The 17,159-nt window shown below is 52.5% G+C and overlaps 1 protein-coding gene and 2 non-coding genes across 4 annotated transcripts; all 3 read right to left on the bottom strand.

Annotated features, from left to right (window-relative positions):
- Positions 1-1,645: 1,645 nt before the first annotated feature.
- RPS3 (ribosomal protein S3) lies at positions 1,646-6,718 on the bottom strand. Of its 2 annotated transcripts, none has more exons than XM_039558903.1 (7): positions 6,611-6,718; positions 5,640-5,770; positions 5,439-5,532; positions 4,714-4,808; positions 3,999-4,186; positions 2,621-2,817; positions 1,646-1,778 (listed from the first exon to the last, which is right to left on the bottom strand). In XM_039558903.1, exons 1-6 carry the CDS (start codon positions 6,638-6,640, stop codon positions 2,624-2,626), a joined length of 732 nt encoding a protein of 243 aa, XP_039414837.1. In that variant the 5' UTR covers positions 6,641-6,718; the 3' UTR covers positions 1,646-1,778; positions 2,621-2,623. The 2 variants fall into 2 exon arrangements, with proteins under 2 accessions (XP_039414837.1, XP_039414827.1); XM_039558893.1 differs by lacking the exon at positions 1,646-1,778 and adding an exon at positions 1,841-1,912.
- LOC120411670 lies at positions 3,135-3,282 on the bottom strand. The gene has a single exon (XR_005604126.1). It is a non-coding gene; the product is annotated as a small nucleolar RNA SNORD15 (small nucleolar RNA).
- LOC120411645 lies at positions 4,305-4,451 on the bottom strand. Its single transcript, XR_005604102.1, has one exon. It is a non-coding gene; the product is annotated as a small nucleolar RNA SNORD15 (small nucleolar RNA).
- Positions 6,719-17,159: the final 10,441 nt, after the last annotated feature.

The following is a 17,159-nucleotide window of genomic DNA, read 5'->3' as shown; positions in this document are numbered from 1 at the left end:
TTCCTATCTCTCACTACACGGGAATTAGTGAAGCCACCTCCAGCACCAAGCACAGCAGGAACACATCAATCTGGAATAGAAATATTGAAACTAAGTTAAAAGCTTTCCAGAATTCCTGAGTTCATCCCACCCCCAGCTGCTCTTCCAGGGCTTTCGTCCAAGGGAAGCACCCAAAAGACCCAGGGAACTGAATGAGTTCCCTCCTCTTTTGGAGCTTCTTCAAACAGCTCAGGATGGCGCTAACTCCCACCCAGGCACATGGCAAAGGTGTTCACACTTGCACCCCTTGACTGTTCCGGGATAATCACAGATGGGTTTGGGTTGGAAGGAACCTTAAAGCTCATCCAGTGCCACCCCCTGCCATAGGCAGGGACACCTTCCACTAGCCCAGGCTGCTCCAAGCCCCATCCAACCTGGCCTTGGACACTGCCAGGGATCCAGGGGCAGCCACAGCTGCTCTGGGCACCCTGTGCCAGGGCCTCCCCACCCTCACAGCCAGGAATCCTTCCCAATATCCCATTTCTCCCTGCCCTCTGGCAGTGGGAAGCCATTCCCTGTGTCCTGTCCCTCCATCCCTTGTCCCTAGTCCCTCTCCAGCAGCCCCTTTAGGCACTGGAAGGGTCTCTCTAAGGTCTCCCTGGAGCCATCTCCTCACTACTTGCTTATCTCTTGATCCTACCAGTGATCAGCACTGTCAGATTAACAGGATCATGGACAGGGTTGGAAAGCTTTTAACCAGGAAAAAGTGGAGCCATCTCCAGGAAATCCAGCCCTCCCTGGGAGGCAGCAGGAGAGATTCCTAACCATCACCATCTACCACATAGATGGTGTTTAAGAATTTAGAAACATGCAAAGCTGAGTGTGACTCTTTACTGCTTCAGGTCTTCCCACTTTCACACACTTCCTGCTCCTATGATCTCACAGAACTGCTTTGTCACCTTTTATATTTTCAGTTATTTCCAAATTCAAATTTAAAAAAATAATGCTGGCATTAGTCTAATATTTATATCAGCTGTTTAAAAGCTTTGCACTGAATGATGTGCACAACCTGAAATCAGACTCACTGACAGCCTGAGAAGGCACATCTTGTTTCTGAAACTCAAGCACATTCCGAGGTGTGCCAGAGAAGCTGGGAACAGCAAGGCCAAGGCTCCCTGGACAGACCAGCTCCTGAGACCATCAGGTTAAAATTCCAGTTCCTAAGTTGCCAGCCTAGTTCCTGCAGAGAAACCTCCTGAAAATGGAAATGTGGATGCGAAAGCTATTCCTAAACAACAAAGTTTGCATGCAACAAACAGGCTTTGAACTCCTCAGATTCTGAAGTCCTTGATCCTGCACACACCTCATCTCCTATGATGTGCCTGTCTCTTCCCATTCCTGCACCAGACTTCCACCAGATATTCCCTCCTCACAGCTTAGGATAGAAGGTTTGAAATCCTGACTGTCACTTTTGGTCTCACCCCACAAATCCATGCCTAAAGTTACCTGACCCTAACAGGAGCTGCATTGGCCTGGATACTGCCAAAAAAGCTCCCCCTTCTGGAAACCTTGGATAAGGGACTGGGATGGTAGGAAACAGCCACCAGTACTCCATGGAGCGTTTGTTACTCATGACCCTCTAAACACGGGATTGCTGCTCCAGCTCTACAGAGGTATCAGCACTTCATTGCCACTTTGTTTGGATCAGGATCTGGTGAAGTTCACTCCAGAAGGGGAACACAACAGCAACAGAATTCCTTCCATACCAAAGGTGGGAGCAAGGTCTTCCTGGAGCACATCTTAAGAAAATAAAAAGGGAAAAAAAAGGAAAAAAAAAGAAAAGAAAAAGCACCTTCACAAACACTGTCTTTTGTGATTTTATTAAGAGATGTTTTCAGGACAGACAAGCTTCTGGTTGCAGATGTTACAAACCCTACAACGAGAAACAAAACACTCAGTAAGCCGGGGGCAAACTTTTCCATAACCATTCTCCTACCCCAAACAACGAACAAACCAAGCTTTCCAATTAAACTGCATCTCTCACTTCCTGCTTTTTGGCCAGTGATCCCCCTTTTTCCCCACTGAGGCAGATCTTACCAGTCAGATCCCTTGACAGGACTTTAAACTGTGACTACTTCCTTAGAAAAGCAGCCTACAAATCATTCTCAAGTGGCTTCTAAGATTATCCCAAACTGGATCCTGGGGCAGGATGGGAGGGGTATATGAGGATTACATTCCCTGTGCTGCCAGCTGCACACTGGTAGCAGATGCTACAATGCAAACACATCCAAGGCACCCAACCCTTCTCAAACAAGTCTCTCCAACTGTGATCCAAGGTCCCCAAATCCATGCTGTACAACACAACATGGAACAGGGCATGTGGACAGGGATATTCCCCTTCCAGATCCATCATCTCATCTCCAGAGGAGTGTTCTGAGCGGCTTTGCCACATGCCTTGAACCCTCTCCCCTTCATCAATGCTCAAACCCAACCCTGGTCACTGTGCTGGGTACAAGGCAGCAGCTTGTCTTCCCAAAATCCCAGCTTCCAGCGTTTTTGGTGGCCTTTTATGGAAAAGGCCTGACACTTGTTCCGCGTGGATCCTCAGCACACCTCCCTCCCACTGCTCCCAGGCACTTACCCCTCAGGCAGTGGGCACTGGCTGAGGCATGGCTGGCTGCTCTGGTTTGCCACCCTTCTGCTCTGAAATGGGGGTGGTGGGCAAAATCTCTTCTTTGGGTTCCACGATGCTGACGTGGTCTGGCAGAGGCTTTTTGGGGCCAATCTTTCCACTGGGGTCCCAAGGCAACATAATCTTTACTTTGATTCCCAGTACTCCTGCAAAGAGTGACAGGACAACAGGGACACAAAACAGGATCAGGCACCAAGGTTACAAAATATCACTGCACATGAATGATCTCCTGACAACACTGTAACACAGAAATGCTACAGCTTAAAAACCTAATATTGTGATTTCATATGTGTTGTAAATTCAAGGAATTTAGAGTCAGATATCCAAAATTTTCCAACTCATTGCCTTTGCTGACTGCAGCCTGGGACTGCAGTTCTACCCTCAACTCATTCTAAGCCTGGTTTTAAACTCAGTCCTCTTCCTCAGCTCATTTCTCTAGGAAATTCCACTGGTTTTTTGCATCCCTTCTCAGACAAATGCCTCTAAATCATCCAATGAGCAGGACATCCTGGCCAAGGCAGCCGTAGCACAGCACCACAGAACGTGGCACAGGGCAGGCTGCAATGACACGAGGACGTCCCTTCTGACTCGTCATCGTATCATCACCGAAGGGAAGATGGAGAACAGCTCGGGCTGTGTTGGTATCCCTACCAGGAGTTCTGCAATTAATTAACCCAAAGCCAGTTAAGATGCACAAGTCATTTGTGTTTTACTGGGGGGGTGAAGACAGGTGGAAGCGCGTTTAGCTGGGAAGACTGTCTGACACTGGTAGCACCCCTGTTCTCTCTGCCCATCCTGAGGAACCAGGAAAACCAGAATCCCAACTGCCAAGAGCTCTGAAAACCAGACAAAGAGGCACTTCATCTGGAAGTTACCACCAGCCTCAGAGGCCCCAGGACACCAGGGACAGTGTCCGGAAAATCTACAGCCACATTCCCAACTGGAAACATTCAAACTCCATCAGCAGAGAGGTGGCTGACCTGGTATGACCACACAGGCTGCTGAAGGCCCCTTCGCTTTCCATTCCCACATGCACTTCTACTTTAGATGCAAAGTGAGAGTTCAGTTGCAAAGGCCCAGAAAACAGGATTTTCAGAGTCTGAACCATGCACAGCAGCACAACTGAACCACTCTGCGAGATCAGAGATGCATCAAAACCACGCGAGTTCCACCCCATGGGTACCAGCGAGAAACCTCCATCCTGCCACTGAGAAAGCTCCAACTGGCAGGCATGGGTGGGATGCCAGGAGCTGAGGATTTTTGTCTCTGATGTTCTAGAGAAGGAACCCAACGGGGCTGCACAGGGATTTGCACGGCACGCACTCACCCTGCCGGAGTAGGACGTGACGCACGGCTGTGTCCACGTAGTAGTTCACTGGGTCCCCACTGTGGATCATCAAGCCATCCACAAACTTCATGGATTTGGCCCGCTGACCTCGGAGTTTGCCGGACACGACGACCTCACAGCCCTTGGCCCCGCTCTCCATGATGAAGCGGAGGACACCGTAGCAGGCTCTGCAGGGAGAGGACAGCCAAGCCATGAGCCTGCGCTGGCAGACCCACAGGGCTCCCTGGAGGAATTTTACCACAATTCCAATCTGAGTTCCCTGTGTCAGGAGTGCAGCTCCCCATCCCTTCTCAGACAAATGCCTCTAGATCATTCACTGGTGACAGGAGGCTGCTGCTGAAGGACCTCACGCAGCACCACAGAACGTGACACCGCGGAGGCACTGCCAGCAGAGCCACCCGCTTCTGACTCGTCATCGTCTCATCACCGAGGGGATGTGAGAGCAGGGCCACTGCCACCTGAGCCACACGGCCTGAAATGCTGCTTGCTTCACTCCTCCACCCATTTACTCTTCAAGGAACACATGCAGCTTTATGCCAGACAGACAACCTGCTAAAGCTCCAGAAGTGACTTTGTACTGAACAAAAGTTTCAGTGCAGCATTACCAGTTAAATCTTCAAGCTGCAGAGGAGTTGTTTTTTGGGAATGGCTCTGGAGTCCCACACTTGCCCCACATCCAGGCTGCTGTACTCACCTGCGCACAGCCAGCCCTCCCAGGAGCTTGTAGCGCAGGGACTCGGCCTGGGCGATGGCACACAGACCCCTCGTGGCCACCTTCTCGGCGTAGAGCTGCACAGGAGAGAGGCACGCTCACAACAGGGCTGCTTTAAAGGCATTTAATGGCAGAATCACAGCATGCTCTGGCTTGGAAGGATCATCCAGTTCCACCCCTGCCATGGGCAGGGACACCTTCCACTAGCCCACATTGCTCCGAGCCTCATCCAACCCGGCCTTGGACACTGCCAGGGAATCCAGGGGCAGCCACAGCTTCTCTGGGCACCCTGTGCCAGGGCCTCCCTCCCCTCACAATAAACTTCACTTTACCAGAGCACAGGAGCTTCATTCTACTCTACACCCTACACTCAGGCCAGTTAATCCTTCCGCATTTACAGGGGCCAGCTTTACCCCATGCCCCCTTCCCTGTATAATGCGATCCAGCAGCACCAGCCAAGCTGGAATAAATGAGCACCACCCCAGCATACACATTCCCCTTCTCTCCCTGATTTGTTTTACAGCCAAGAACTAGTAAGAGCAGATTTCAGGGAACAGAACCACAGAATTCTTTGGCTTGCATGGACTCTTTACAGGACACCTAGTCCAACCTTCCCCTGGGAAAACACCCTAAACAGTAAGGATCAGCTGACACCATCCTGCCATCACAGATCCACCTGCATCACCCAGCTCCTGAGGCAGTTTTACCTCCACGCTTCCCTCGGGGAACCCGAACCTCTTCTGCACCACAGCCGTCAGCTCCCGGATCCGGCGCCCCTTCTCTCCCAGGACATTCTGAGTTCTGTAGGAAAATAAGTATGGGACAACTGAGAAAAGTATCCTCAGCTGTGAGACTGGAACCATCCCAAAGCATTTCCAGAGCACCTCAGTTCAGGAAGGCTGAGTTACCTGGTGGCAAGGATGATAATCTCAGTCCTGGTTGGAGTGACCCGAACTTCCACTCCGGAGTATCCATCCTCAGCCAGTTCCCGAGTCAGGAACTCGTTCAGCTCAGCTTTGAAAATGCCATCAGCGACAAACTAAAAGACAAACGAACAAAGTCAAGCTCTTGTTCCATTCCGAATTTGGGTGCAACTCACCCAAATTCCTCCTGCAGCTTAACAGTCTCTCCTGACAGCTTTCCTCCGCTCTGAGAGGAATCACAGAATACTCTCAGCTGGAAGGGACCCTCAGGAATTACCAAGTCCAACTTTTACATGAACAGCCCAGGGACTGAATCCACAACCTTGGCGTTATTAGCACTGTGCTCTGAGCCAACCTCTGGGTGCAGCAATGGGGAAAATGGAACCATCTCCCCTGAAGTTCCCAGAAATAACTCAGTCCTAGCACAAGCCTACACCAACCACTGCCCGACCCACAGCTGGCCACAGCCACCCTTCACGCTGAGACCGCAGCTCTCTGCTGTATTTCGGGAGTAATTTAAGGGAAGTAACCAGCGGGGTCACATCCCTTTCCCATCCCCACAGGGAGCTGCTGCTGCTGGAATTCCTGACAGCCCAAACCTCCCTCCCTCCCTCCCTCCCAGGACAGGCAGCGCCCCGCGCCCTCGCGGCCCACAGAGCGGGGCAGCCACTAGCCGCAAACCCTTCCCACTGAAAAGCAGAGGGAAAAGCCCGCAAATCCCGGCTCCCAGCGCCGCTCCGCGTCCCGCAGCGCAGCCCCGCGCGCGGCCGTGGGCAAGCGCCCCCTCCATCCCGCCGCCATGTTCCCTCCCCGCCGGGCCCCGCGCCGCATCCGCCGCCATCCTCCCCCGTCCGCCGCCGCCCCCCGCCGTGCCCCCGCCCCGCCGGCTGCCGGGGCCGCCCCGGGCGATGCGGCACCGTCCCGCGGCCGCGGCCGACCCGTGCGGCCGCGCTCACCTTGCGCTTCTTGGAGATCTGCACCGCCATGATGAGCCGCGGCCCGGCGGAAAGGAGGGGGCGGGCCCCGCGGGCAGCGCTATATCCGCCTTCCGCCGCGCCCCATTGGCTCGCCGCTTTCACGTGGGCGCACAGCGGGGCCCGATGGGAGATGTAGTCTTTGCCACGTGGCCATGTTGGGCAGGGCCGAGCCCTGTGGATGCCCTAAACCAGCGCTAAATGGGCTCTAAATTCCGTGGAAACGGACACGAGAGTCAGCAGTGTGTACAGTAAAACACACAAATGATAATTCACCCCGGGCTTATACCTAGAAACCTGCTCTGCTGCCCAGTCGTTGCTGTCAGAGGATGCTCTGCTTAACAGGAAACACAGCATGGCTTGGTTGGGAAGTGACCTTAAAGCTCATCCCGTTCCACCCCCTGCCATAGGCAGCAGGGACACCTTCCACCATCCCAGGCTGCTCCAAGCCACTGGCCTTGGACACTTCCAGGGATCCAGGCACAGCCACAGCTGCTCTGGGCACCCTGTGCCAGGGCCTCCCCACCCTCCCAGGGAACAATTCCTTCCCAATATCCCATCTAGCCCTGCCCTCTGGCAGTGGGAAGCCATTCTCCCCCTTGTTCTGTCACAACACTATTTTTTTAATGGTTTAGGGATTGTAGGGGATTACAAAAATAATAACGATAATGGGTACAGCTGACGCACAGCCTCTAGGAAGCGGAGATTTAAACTGCATTTTATCATGGATGTTATTGTGGTTTGCAGCTGGACGCGATGATCTCAAGGCCTTTTCCAACCTAAATGATCCTGTGAAAAAGCCCACAGTGCTCCTGACTACAACCACAGCAGGAACAGCAGGACCGGTAAAGCACCGGGATCCCCACCCATCCCCCGGAGGATCCCGCTCTGCTCTTTTCCAGGGAAAAGCCTGGTTTGCCACTAGATGTCAGTGCAGACGGTTTCCAGAGCGGGAAAAGCCTCTTCCCGGGGGTTCATTTATCCAGAATTTGAGGGATGGCCGAGCATCTCACGGTGCACTTGGCAGAGACAGGTGGCGGTGGCGGTGAGGAATTGCGTCCCCTCCTGTCACCAGACACCTTTGTCTCTCTCTGCTGTGCCCAGCCATCCTGCCCGTCCCTCAGCCAGCTCCCTCTGCTCTCCCTTAGCCTAGGATTCTCTTTCCCACGCGGAACAGCAGGCTTCAGAAAAGCGTCCAGCAGCTGGGGATGTCTCTGTACAGAGATTTGAGCCCTATCAACCAGGGTCTCAAATAATTTTTCAGGAAAGACCCTCCCAAGCTGCACAAACCCCATTCTGCTGTTTTCCAACGTGGGACCACCATACTTTCAGAGCACGAAATATCTGCCCAAGATCATCGTTTTTTCAGGCTGAGCTTACCCAGGAGGGGCTCACCCAGTGTATTCCTGAATCACACACAGACAGGGAAAGGCACAGCACGAGCAAAAAGCCTGACCCTGATGCGTGTCCCCTTTTCCATGCCCTATTAAGGACAAACTATGTGTTGTGTCAGCATTTCAGGTCAGCACCGAGGGCTGGAGCCAGGCACAAAGCAGGGGCCTGGGTGGTGTTTGGCACCAAGGGAATGTCCCCTGTCCCCCCAGACATGGCCTGGCTAATCCAGCAGGGTCCGAACCGTGGCCTTCACAGCTGGGGCCATTTCAGTCCCTTCCCCAAATAGCAATGTGGGATTCCTCCCTCAGCTCCAGCTGCAGCCCAAACCAGCCCTGGGTGATGCTCCCAGGTGCTGGGAATGGATTCTGGGCTAGCTGGAGATGTCCCTGCTCACTGCAGGAGGGTTGGATTAGACGACCTTTAAAGGTCCCTTCCAAGAGAGCCATTCCGTGGTTCTGTGAATTCATCTCTGCTCCATCCCTGCTGAAATGGAGGCTGGCAACATTCCAAAACAGCTGTGACATGCCTGCACCCCTCTGCAGAGACCTCAGGTGTGGTCCAGCAGGTCCCAGTGGCTTCCCAGTCCAAGCAGTGGCTTGGATTTGCAGCAGGCCTGGGATTATCCATAAATCCCATGACAGACCCTCAGGTTTCTGGGTCCCCACCCTCGGGGACTGCACCTCCGCTGTTCCCCATTTCCCACGTTTTTGTGGAGCCACAGGCACAGGAGCTCCCTTTGTCCCCAAAGGACATCCAGGGGGATGGAAAAAACTTCAGGGTTGCTGCAGCAAAAGCTAAAGGTTCCTGACTGACCTCCTGGCTCCCTCCCTCCTTCTCTGGGAGCACCAGGCAGTCCCCTGGGATGAAGTGGGGTGTTCAGGAATGTGCCAGTGATGCCAGCTCTGCTGCAGAACCCGACCTCACTCCACTGCCCAGGAGCTGGGATTAGCGTCCATAGGCTGCCACACAGATGGAGCCACCTGCTCTGGCTCCAGCCATGGCCCTCCCTGGCTCCGGGCACAGGACAGGCACCCCTCACATCCCACCTGCCCCCAGCCGGCACTAAACCCTGGGCTGCAGCTCCTGCTCTGGCAGCAGCGCTGGGATCTCCTCCTGGGCCGTGCAGCCACAGGCAGGAGCCAAAGCAGGGCTGCAGGGGAAGGATGTCAGCCCGGCTGCAGCATTCGGCAGCAGAGGAACCCCCGCGCCCGCAGGGACGGCCCCGGCAGGTGCCAGGGGTGACGCCAGCTTCCCTCGCTGTAGGGGATGCAGCTGGGAGCAGGTTTGGGAATCGGGAGCTGTCCTGCCCCCCCCCCAGCTCCATTCACTGCCCAGACAGCAACATGGTTTATGGCAGCTGAAGGCCATTGCACGGGCTCAATTAATCCAGTATCCCAGCGTTTTCTCCCCGGGAAGCTGGCTCCTGTTCAGAGCAGGCAGGAGGGGCTGGCAGCCCTTTGCAGGGAAGAGGCCAGGACAGCCAGCAGCTTTCCCAGCTTGCAGGCACACTGGATTTTGGGATACCTCCTGCTTTCTGTGGGTCATGACAAAAGGTGGCATTGGGAGCGAGTGTCCTGCCTGGGAAAGTCCCTGACTGCCATTGCTGCTCCCAAAATAAGGGAGATCTGCAGGCACCAGGGACTGTGCTGGCTCTGCAAAGGAAGGATCAGGGAACAGCCTTGGGGGCATCAAAAATACAAACTGGTACAGGCAGAAGCACAGGGTCTGCCCATTCCTGCTGGGGTCCCTCCAGCTCGGACACCTGCAGGATTTGGGGTGACACGCTGGGGTCCCACTCATGCCAGGCCCCATCACCTCTCTCGATGTGCCTGAGGAATTCAGGAATCTCCCTGGCTGGAGCCTGTTCCTTATGATTTCCCTCTGGGCAAACACAAGCCATGGTGCTCCAGGGGGATTGGGACAGCCCCATCCCAACCTACATCCCACCACCTTTTAGTGCAGGAACCAGCAGCCAAGGACAGAAAACCTCCCAAATCACCTTCCCTAAAACCATCAGAGGCACTGCAGAGCTACTGAATTTTCCCAGGGAGTAGCTGTGGAAAATGAAACCCAGGGTGGAGATGGACAAGATGAGATAGTTTGCATTAAATGAATGGAGATGGGTCCTGGAAGGTAATTCAGCAGAGATAAGATGAACTGCAAGCAGCAGTTGTAAAGCATTTGTAAAGTCTGACTCAGACAGGAATTTTACTGCAGGAGATGCAGTATTAGAGTTTACTGCTGCAGCTGGAGCAGCTGCTACTGCCCAAGCTATATAACCCCCTCACTGAGTTACTCACCGCTCCCTGGAAATCTTCCTGGGAAACGTGTTCTGCCTTCCCACATGGAGCAGCCCCTCAGAGCAGGGAGAGATGGAGGGAACGGGGCTGGGAGGAGCAGGGGTCAGGGCCACATTTACAGGCCTTCTGTAAACATTTCACACCCAGGAGGATTTACTGGTTCTGGCAAGAACACGGGGAATAAGTCCAGCAAACCTTCCCGCAGTATGGGAAGGTGGCGGGATCCTGCAGGACAGGGATGGAAGAGGGCACCGTGTTTCCAGGCAGAGACAGCTCTCAGCTGCCCCAGTCCCATCCCCTTCCCTGCAGCTGGAAGAGCAGGATTGAAATGGGGGCAGCACCAGCTCAGCTCCAGGCTAAGGACGAATAACTGCTCCGGAAAGGTGTGTGTGACCCTCCAGGAGAACTCACACCTCTGAGGACACGCTAAAGCTTGAAAATCAACACCCCTCAATTGCCAAATGGGTAAAACAGAAGCTGTGCACCAGAAGTCCTCTGGATTTAATCCAGGAATTGCAGCACTCAGCAAAGTGTCAGTGAAGCACAGAGCCTGACCCAGCAGCCAACTCGATTGTAATCCCAGCCTGTTACCTCCAGTACATCCCATAAGTCGTTGGCAGTGTTTTAGTGGCTGTTCCCAAACAGCTCCATCACTCCGACACTTTCCTTTGGGCACCTGCCCCGCTAAACAAGATTTTGCTTTGCTGCCTGGATTCACTTTAAGGACTTCAAGCAGACTAGTACATAATTTATACTTCCTTTAGAAACAGGAAATGGAATAAGGATGCTCGGTGTGCTGTTTAGCTGGGAATCCTTGGGCTTGTTACTATTTAATGAACCGAGCAGCTGCTGGGAGAGGTCATTCCAGCAGCTCACACCTGGCCCCGCGGCTCTGGGTGAGGGATGTAAATTGAAACTTTAATGGGCATTTCCAGTAGAGCAGTTTGCCCTGGCACTGTCACCCGAGACCCAGCAGCTTCAGCAAGTGATTCTTAATCAGTTTCCAAGCCCCAGGAAATAGGCTGAGGGCAGGAGGGGCTGGTTTGCCCCAGCACCACATTTTGTGATGATTTACAGCTGCACTGAGATAAGGCTGGTGACAAAGGCCATTCCCTGCTCTTCGTGGTGGAACTGCCGATGTGACACACGAGGATGGGCCTGGAAGGACAGGACAAGGGGGAATGGCTTCCCACTGCCAGAGAAATCCATGGAGCCATCCATGTGAGAGGACAACACCCTCAAACAGTTGCAGAGCACTGGAGGCAGTAAAGCTAAAAGGACTTGCTGAGGCTGCAGCAGGAGCCAGCAGGGCTCAGGTCCCAAATCCCAGACCCTCAGTCTCAGAGCTCCCAGGATTCCAGCTCCCCGTTTGGACAAGGGGAAGCAGAGCTGCTCTGCCAAGCTGTTCCCAGGCGCTGCAGCAGCAGGGAGGGAGGTGCTGGTCCAGGAGCAGCCTGGCAATACCCAGCTTCGTGCTTTCCCTGCTTTCCCGTGTCTCCTCTCCACCCCGGAGACACAGCCAGGGAGCAGCAGTGATAAACTGGCTGTTGGTCCAAGCACAAGGTTATTTTCTAGGACATTAAGCAGAACCCTCGGATGCCAGCTTGCAGGAGAGCCACGAAGAGTGACAAGACACCTGACCAGAATGCAAAAGCAGACCTGCAAACTTAACACCTTTTTCTCCCCCCCCCTCCCTTATCTGTTAAAAATAGCTTTAGAGGGGGAGCTCAAAGCAGTGTGAGGGGCAGCTAGCTTTAGAAAATGAGCAGTTTCAGCAGAAATATCCAGTGACCACCACCCAGAGAGCTCTGATTTTTGGTATCTCAGCCATACACATCTCAAATTAAACATTCAAGCTGCAATGCAGCCCAATTGTTTGGCAGGGGCTAATAAAAACCTGAAAATCTTTACCCAGCCTGCTTTTCTGCAGGAATAATACCACTAACATCCCAGAATTATCTCCATCTACGCCTGGCTAGGACTCCAAATCAATAAATTGTCTCCTCTCCCTCAGATTAGCTCGGTCAGGTAATTTTGAAAGCAGCAGCAGCAGTTCCCCACTGATAGGCAGAGCAGCTCTGCCAGCTGAATTAGCACAGGATCCCTCGTTATCCCTGAGCAATCCCACTCCAACAGTGTCCTTGGGGAATAATTTGCACTGACCTCAACAATACTTTGTGGCAGTCCAGGAATCAGGAGTGCTGTGTTTATTATTACCCACAGTTATGGAATTTAATACTTGGATTAATATTTGGAATTAAATCTCTGTTTGGAAAAAAGAAAAAACAGAAAAAAATAACCCCCCCACCTGTTTCTCTGGCAAAAAAAGAAAAAAAACCAAGCCCACCCTTTTTAGAAAAACATTACATTTTGGTTTTCCCTCCTGCCACTTTCTTTCCTGGCTCAGCCTCAGCTCCGATGTCCCAAGCACCCCAGGAGTGCTCAGATCCTTTCACAGAAATTCCTGGGAAGTCCAAGCACTCACTGCTTCCAAAGCCTTTCCTGCAAAGCTCTGCCCAAAGGAGCATCCTGTCACTGGCATCCTGTCACTGGCTTTGTCACCTCCCCCTATCACTGATGTTCTCAGAACCACACAAGTCCTTCAGCCACAGTTCCCTCTCTGTCCCTTCTCTTGATGCCACACAAAGCAGCCCTTCGTCCTTTTTAAGGAGCACCAATGATTTCTGCCATCAAATTACCAAGAAAATTGCCAATTCTCTTTTAAACACCCCAGCAAAACCTGCAGCAGGAGACCCTGGGACCATGAACAATGTGACGGATCAGAGCTCCCTCCTCAGAAACCAAGATGTTCTTATGAAGGAAGATGTGGGATTAATACCAGAATATCCTTTTTTTTTTTTTAAATCCTGTAAACCTTATTTTTAAACCATCAGCTTCTCATGTCTCTTCATGCAGGTTTACTCCAGGAGTTAATCCAGGGTTGCTGCTGTTTTCCAGACAGTGCCCTCCCTCCATCCCTTCCCTCTGCTAAGCAAGGAGGCCCCAGTCTCAGAGAAATTAATTAGTGCAGTAATTTGCACGGGACACAGAGGAGAAGCCGAATTTGTCCCACTCCGCAGGATCCAGCTGAATAAAAAAGACAAATAGCTGTGCTGTGGGATTTAAAAAAGCTGCTGTCAGCATTCCCAATGCAACCAGACCTGGAAATTCATTCGTCTTTCACTAAACAATGGCAAAAGGAGAAGCAATTACAGTAGACAAAACTAATTACAGCAGAGCTGAAGCACAGCTCACAGCGCTCACTCTTCAATCTGCATTCAAAAAGAAAAATCCAACCCCAAAACCACTCCATCAAAAGAAGGTGAAAATCTGGGAGTGCAATAAAAGCAATTTTGAAATAGAAGGGGCACTTCAGCATGGCACAGATTGTACGGGGAAACCTTCAGGTGATGCTGGCAGTGCCTGGCAAACAGGACACAGGGGTTGGGAGGATTTGTCCAGGGGTGATGCTGGAGTGGGGGCAAGAAACGAGCTCCCAGCTCCTTCTCCGTGGGGCCCATTCCACGTTCACCTCGCAGCCCCGTGAGTTTTGGGGGGATGTGTTTAGCTGCCGAAGAACTGGAGCACGGTGTTAATAATGCCAAGGCCTGGGGTTAGATCCCCAAGAGCTGCACTCCATGAGCCTTGGGGGTCCCTTCCAACTCAGAATATCCTGGGATCCTTGTGGAGCTCAACTTGCACACTCGTGGCTGAACAGCTTCTCCTTCCATAATGAAGACAAAGCACTCCAAAGGCAAGTTCATCCCTGTTTCCTGATCCTCACAGCCAGACCTGCCTAATCCAGAACGCTCCAGGGATATTCACATCTTTGGGTGAAATGATCTAAGAGAATCCAAAGCCTTCTGTGAAGCCCATTTAATCCCTGGCCATGCTCCAGGCTGGCAAGGGGCAGTGACAGGTTCTGTGAGAGGCAATTCCTGATCCCCAGAGCTGGATGTCCTTCCAAGCCTGGCTCCTGCTCGCTTTGGATACCAGCTGTGAAATCCAGCAGACAGCAAAAGGAATTTTGAACAAAGTGGCAGAAGAACCGCTGCTTAACACACTCGAGACAGACTGGAAAATGGATTGCAGGGAGAAAACTTGAAGTGGGAAGAGCAGGAGGAATGGGATTGGGCCGCGGATGGATGTGACAGACACCACCTCAGGCCTCACTCCCTGGGGATGTGGACCAGACTCTGGGGATTTGAAAGCCTCCACAAGCCATTTCCAACACACATACGTGCCACTGGCTACAGCACATGCTTTATTCCAAAGGATTTCTGGGAGCAGACACAAGGCCATGGCAGAATGCTGTTTTTTTCCATGGATCCTTAAGGAGGTACAGTCTGAAGCCTCAATCCTGGAACCCCATTCCTGAGTCTCCGTGGCCACTGCACAGCACCCAGCCCAACACTGTTTAGCACAGCAGTTCCCCAGAGAATCATTCAGGAAAATCCTTTCAGATCATGGAGTCCAGTAACTCCCCCAGCATTGCCAGGGCCACCACTGATCTGTGCCCCCAAGTGCCACATCCAAAGGGCTTTAAATCCCTCCAGGTACTGGGACTCACCAGTGCTCTGGGCAGCCATGCCAATGCCTGACCACCCGTTCAGCAAAGGTTTTTTCCCTGATATCCACCCTAAGCCTCCCTTGGCACAACTTGAGGCCGTTTCCTCGTGTCCTCTGGTTCTGTTCTAGGATTCTCTACATTTTCAGCCCGGAGAGAAAAAGGCTGGGGAGAACTCTTTGATGTGCAGCAATGCTGGAAGGGAGGATGCCAAGAGGATGGAGCCAGGCTCTCCCCAGCAGTGCCAGGATCTGAGCAGATGCACAGGTACCTGTCAGACCCACTCTCCCCCTCCTCCCTGTGCTGCTCCCGCAAGCAGAGGGATTTCCCACCTCTCCATTCTGGTATCACTGCAGTGCTTTCTTTCCTTTTCTGGCTGAAATGACCTGCAATGCAGAGGCGCACTTGCTGCACTGATCCTGCTGCCAGATCCGTAATCCTCAATCCCCCTGGGGAATGCCTGGAGTAGGAAACCACTTGGCATGGCAAGCACGTCAGCGTTTTCCTGGCTGCATTTTTTATTGTCTCTTTGCTGCATCCCTGACTTCAGTTAAGTTTTCTTCCCTTTCATCCTTCACTTTCTGCAGCCTCCCCCTGTGCCGTGCACTGAGGTCTCAATATCCCTGAGCTCCCCCCTCTTGGAGACACCTGTCCAGGTGTAGGGGGACAGCACATTTACTCCCATCCATCCCATGATTTTCATGCAGGGCAACAGATCTGCAAATGGAAAAAATCTGGGGAGACAGAACTCTTCCCTTTACAGAGGCATCCCCTCCTTCCTGGGAGGCTCTGAAGGCTGACTGAGGTAGATTCCCTGCTAATCCTGCCCCTGCTGTGCTGGGATTTACAAGGTATTAATTATAGGGACCTTGCTGGAAGAGCAAGCAGGGAAACAGTGCAAGCTGCAGAGCAGCCAGGCTTCCAAGAAGCAGAAGATGCTTTATATAGAGAAGATGGTGCAGTTTTTGTTTTCTTTTTTAATTACTATCAGCAGTGAGAGACATTTGTGCTGTATGGGAAAGAGAACTCGCCCACTTGCTTTGGTTCCTTTTAATACTTCCATAAAACAAACAAAAAGAAACCCTGGCACAATTTGTAGTGAACATCACATCGTTCACCCCATCTCTTCTACCCTCCTACCCATCTGAGTCCTATTATTCTTTTTGAAAATCACTGAATCCCAGACTGGTTTGGAATGGAAGCGATCTTAGATCACCTCTCCCACCCCCTGCCATGGGCAGGGACACCTTCCACTGTCCCAGGCTGCTCCAAGCCCCAATGTCCAGCCTGGCCTTGGACACTGCCAGGGATCCAGGGGCAGCTACAGCTGCTCTGGGCACCCTGTGCCAGGGCCTGCCCACCCTCCCAGGGAACAATTCCTTCCGAATACCCAATCCATACCTACATTCTTTCAGTTTAAAGCCAAAATCTGGGAACCAAAGCAATCAGAGGAAACCTCGGCTCGAACAGATCCTGCTGCCAACTTCCAGGGACCCACATTTCACCCTCTGCACTGGGTAAGTTCCCCAGACTCCTTCTCTTAACCATCCCAGGCAGGAAATAGAGCCCTGGAGCCTTTGTGGTTCCTTAGCACCTCTTTTTACCTCTAAGTGGTCGCTGTGTGCTGCTCACACCGTGCTCATCTCTCACTGGCAGGAAGGCACTTCAGGGAGAAGAGGTTTTCACGGAAGTCAGTCAGTGGCAAGAACGATGGGATCACCAGCTGCTGCTGGCTCTGTTTTGGGAAGGAGGAAAACTAAAGGCATGAAGGGGGTCTGTTAAAAATGGAAGAAAGGAAAAGTGGCTCCGCTGGTGGATTTGAGGATTAAAATAGTTTTTAAGTCGTAGTGGTGGTGAAAAGGACCCCAAGTAACAAGCAAGAAATGAAAAGAAAAGGACAAAGCTGTCAGAGCAGCAAGGCAGGACAATAATTCTTAGAGGAGCACCGTGAATCCATATAAAAAGCAGGTAAGAAGGAATTTCTCAAAGGAAGAGGCTGCAGGAGCTCAGGGGAAAAAAGTGAAGGCCTCTGCAACAGCTCTGTGGGAGGAGCGGAAGCCTGAAGATCCACCCCAACCCCACGGTAAAGTCCTGTGTTCCACGAGGGAAAGAGAGTCTTCAAAACCAGGGAGCACATGGAAATGATGAATCATTTGGCACCTTCCACCTGTAGGAAAGTGGGATTAGCCCAGCAAGGAGATGGTCCCGGGTGGGCAGCTTCTGAGTGCAGGAAGAAAATCCAACGTGGAAACGCAGCTCACAGAGGGAT

The sequence above is a fragment of the Corvus cornix genome, chromosome 1 (assembly GCF_000738735.6).
Source record: "Corvus cornix cornix isolate S_Up_H32 chromosome 1, ASM73873v5, whole genome shotgun sequence".
Lineage (NCBI taxonomy): Eukaryota > Metazoa > Chordata > Aves > Passeriformes > Corvidae > Corvus > Corvus cornix.
The sequence above is the reverse complement of the archived record's forward strand: the minus strand, read 5'-3'. Positions and strand labels throughout refer to the sequence as shown.

Coding starts and splice junctions, on each gene's coding strand:
- RPS3 (XM_039558903.1), bottom strand. CDS start 6,640: ATGGCGGTGCAGATCTCCAAGAAGCGCAAG. Junction 5,533..5,639: donor ATTATCATCCTTGCCACCAG/GTAACTCAGCCT, acceptor ATTTTCCTACAG/AACTCAGAATGTCCTGGGAG. Junction 4,187..4,713: donor GGAGGGCTGGCTGTGCGCAG/GTGAGTACAGCA, acceptor CTCTCCCTGCAG/AGCCTGCTACGGTGTCCTCC.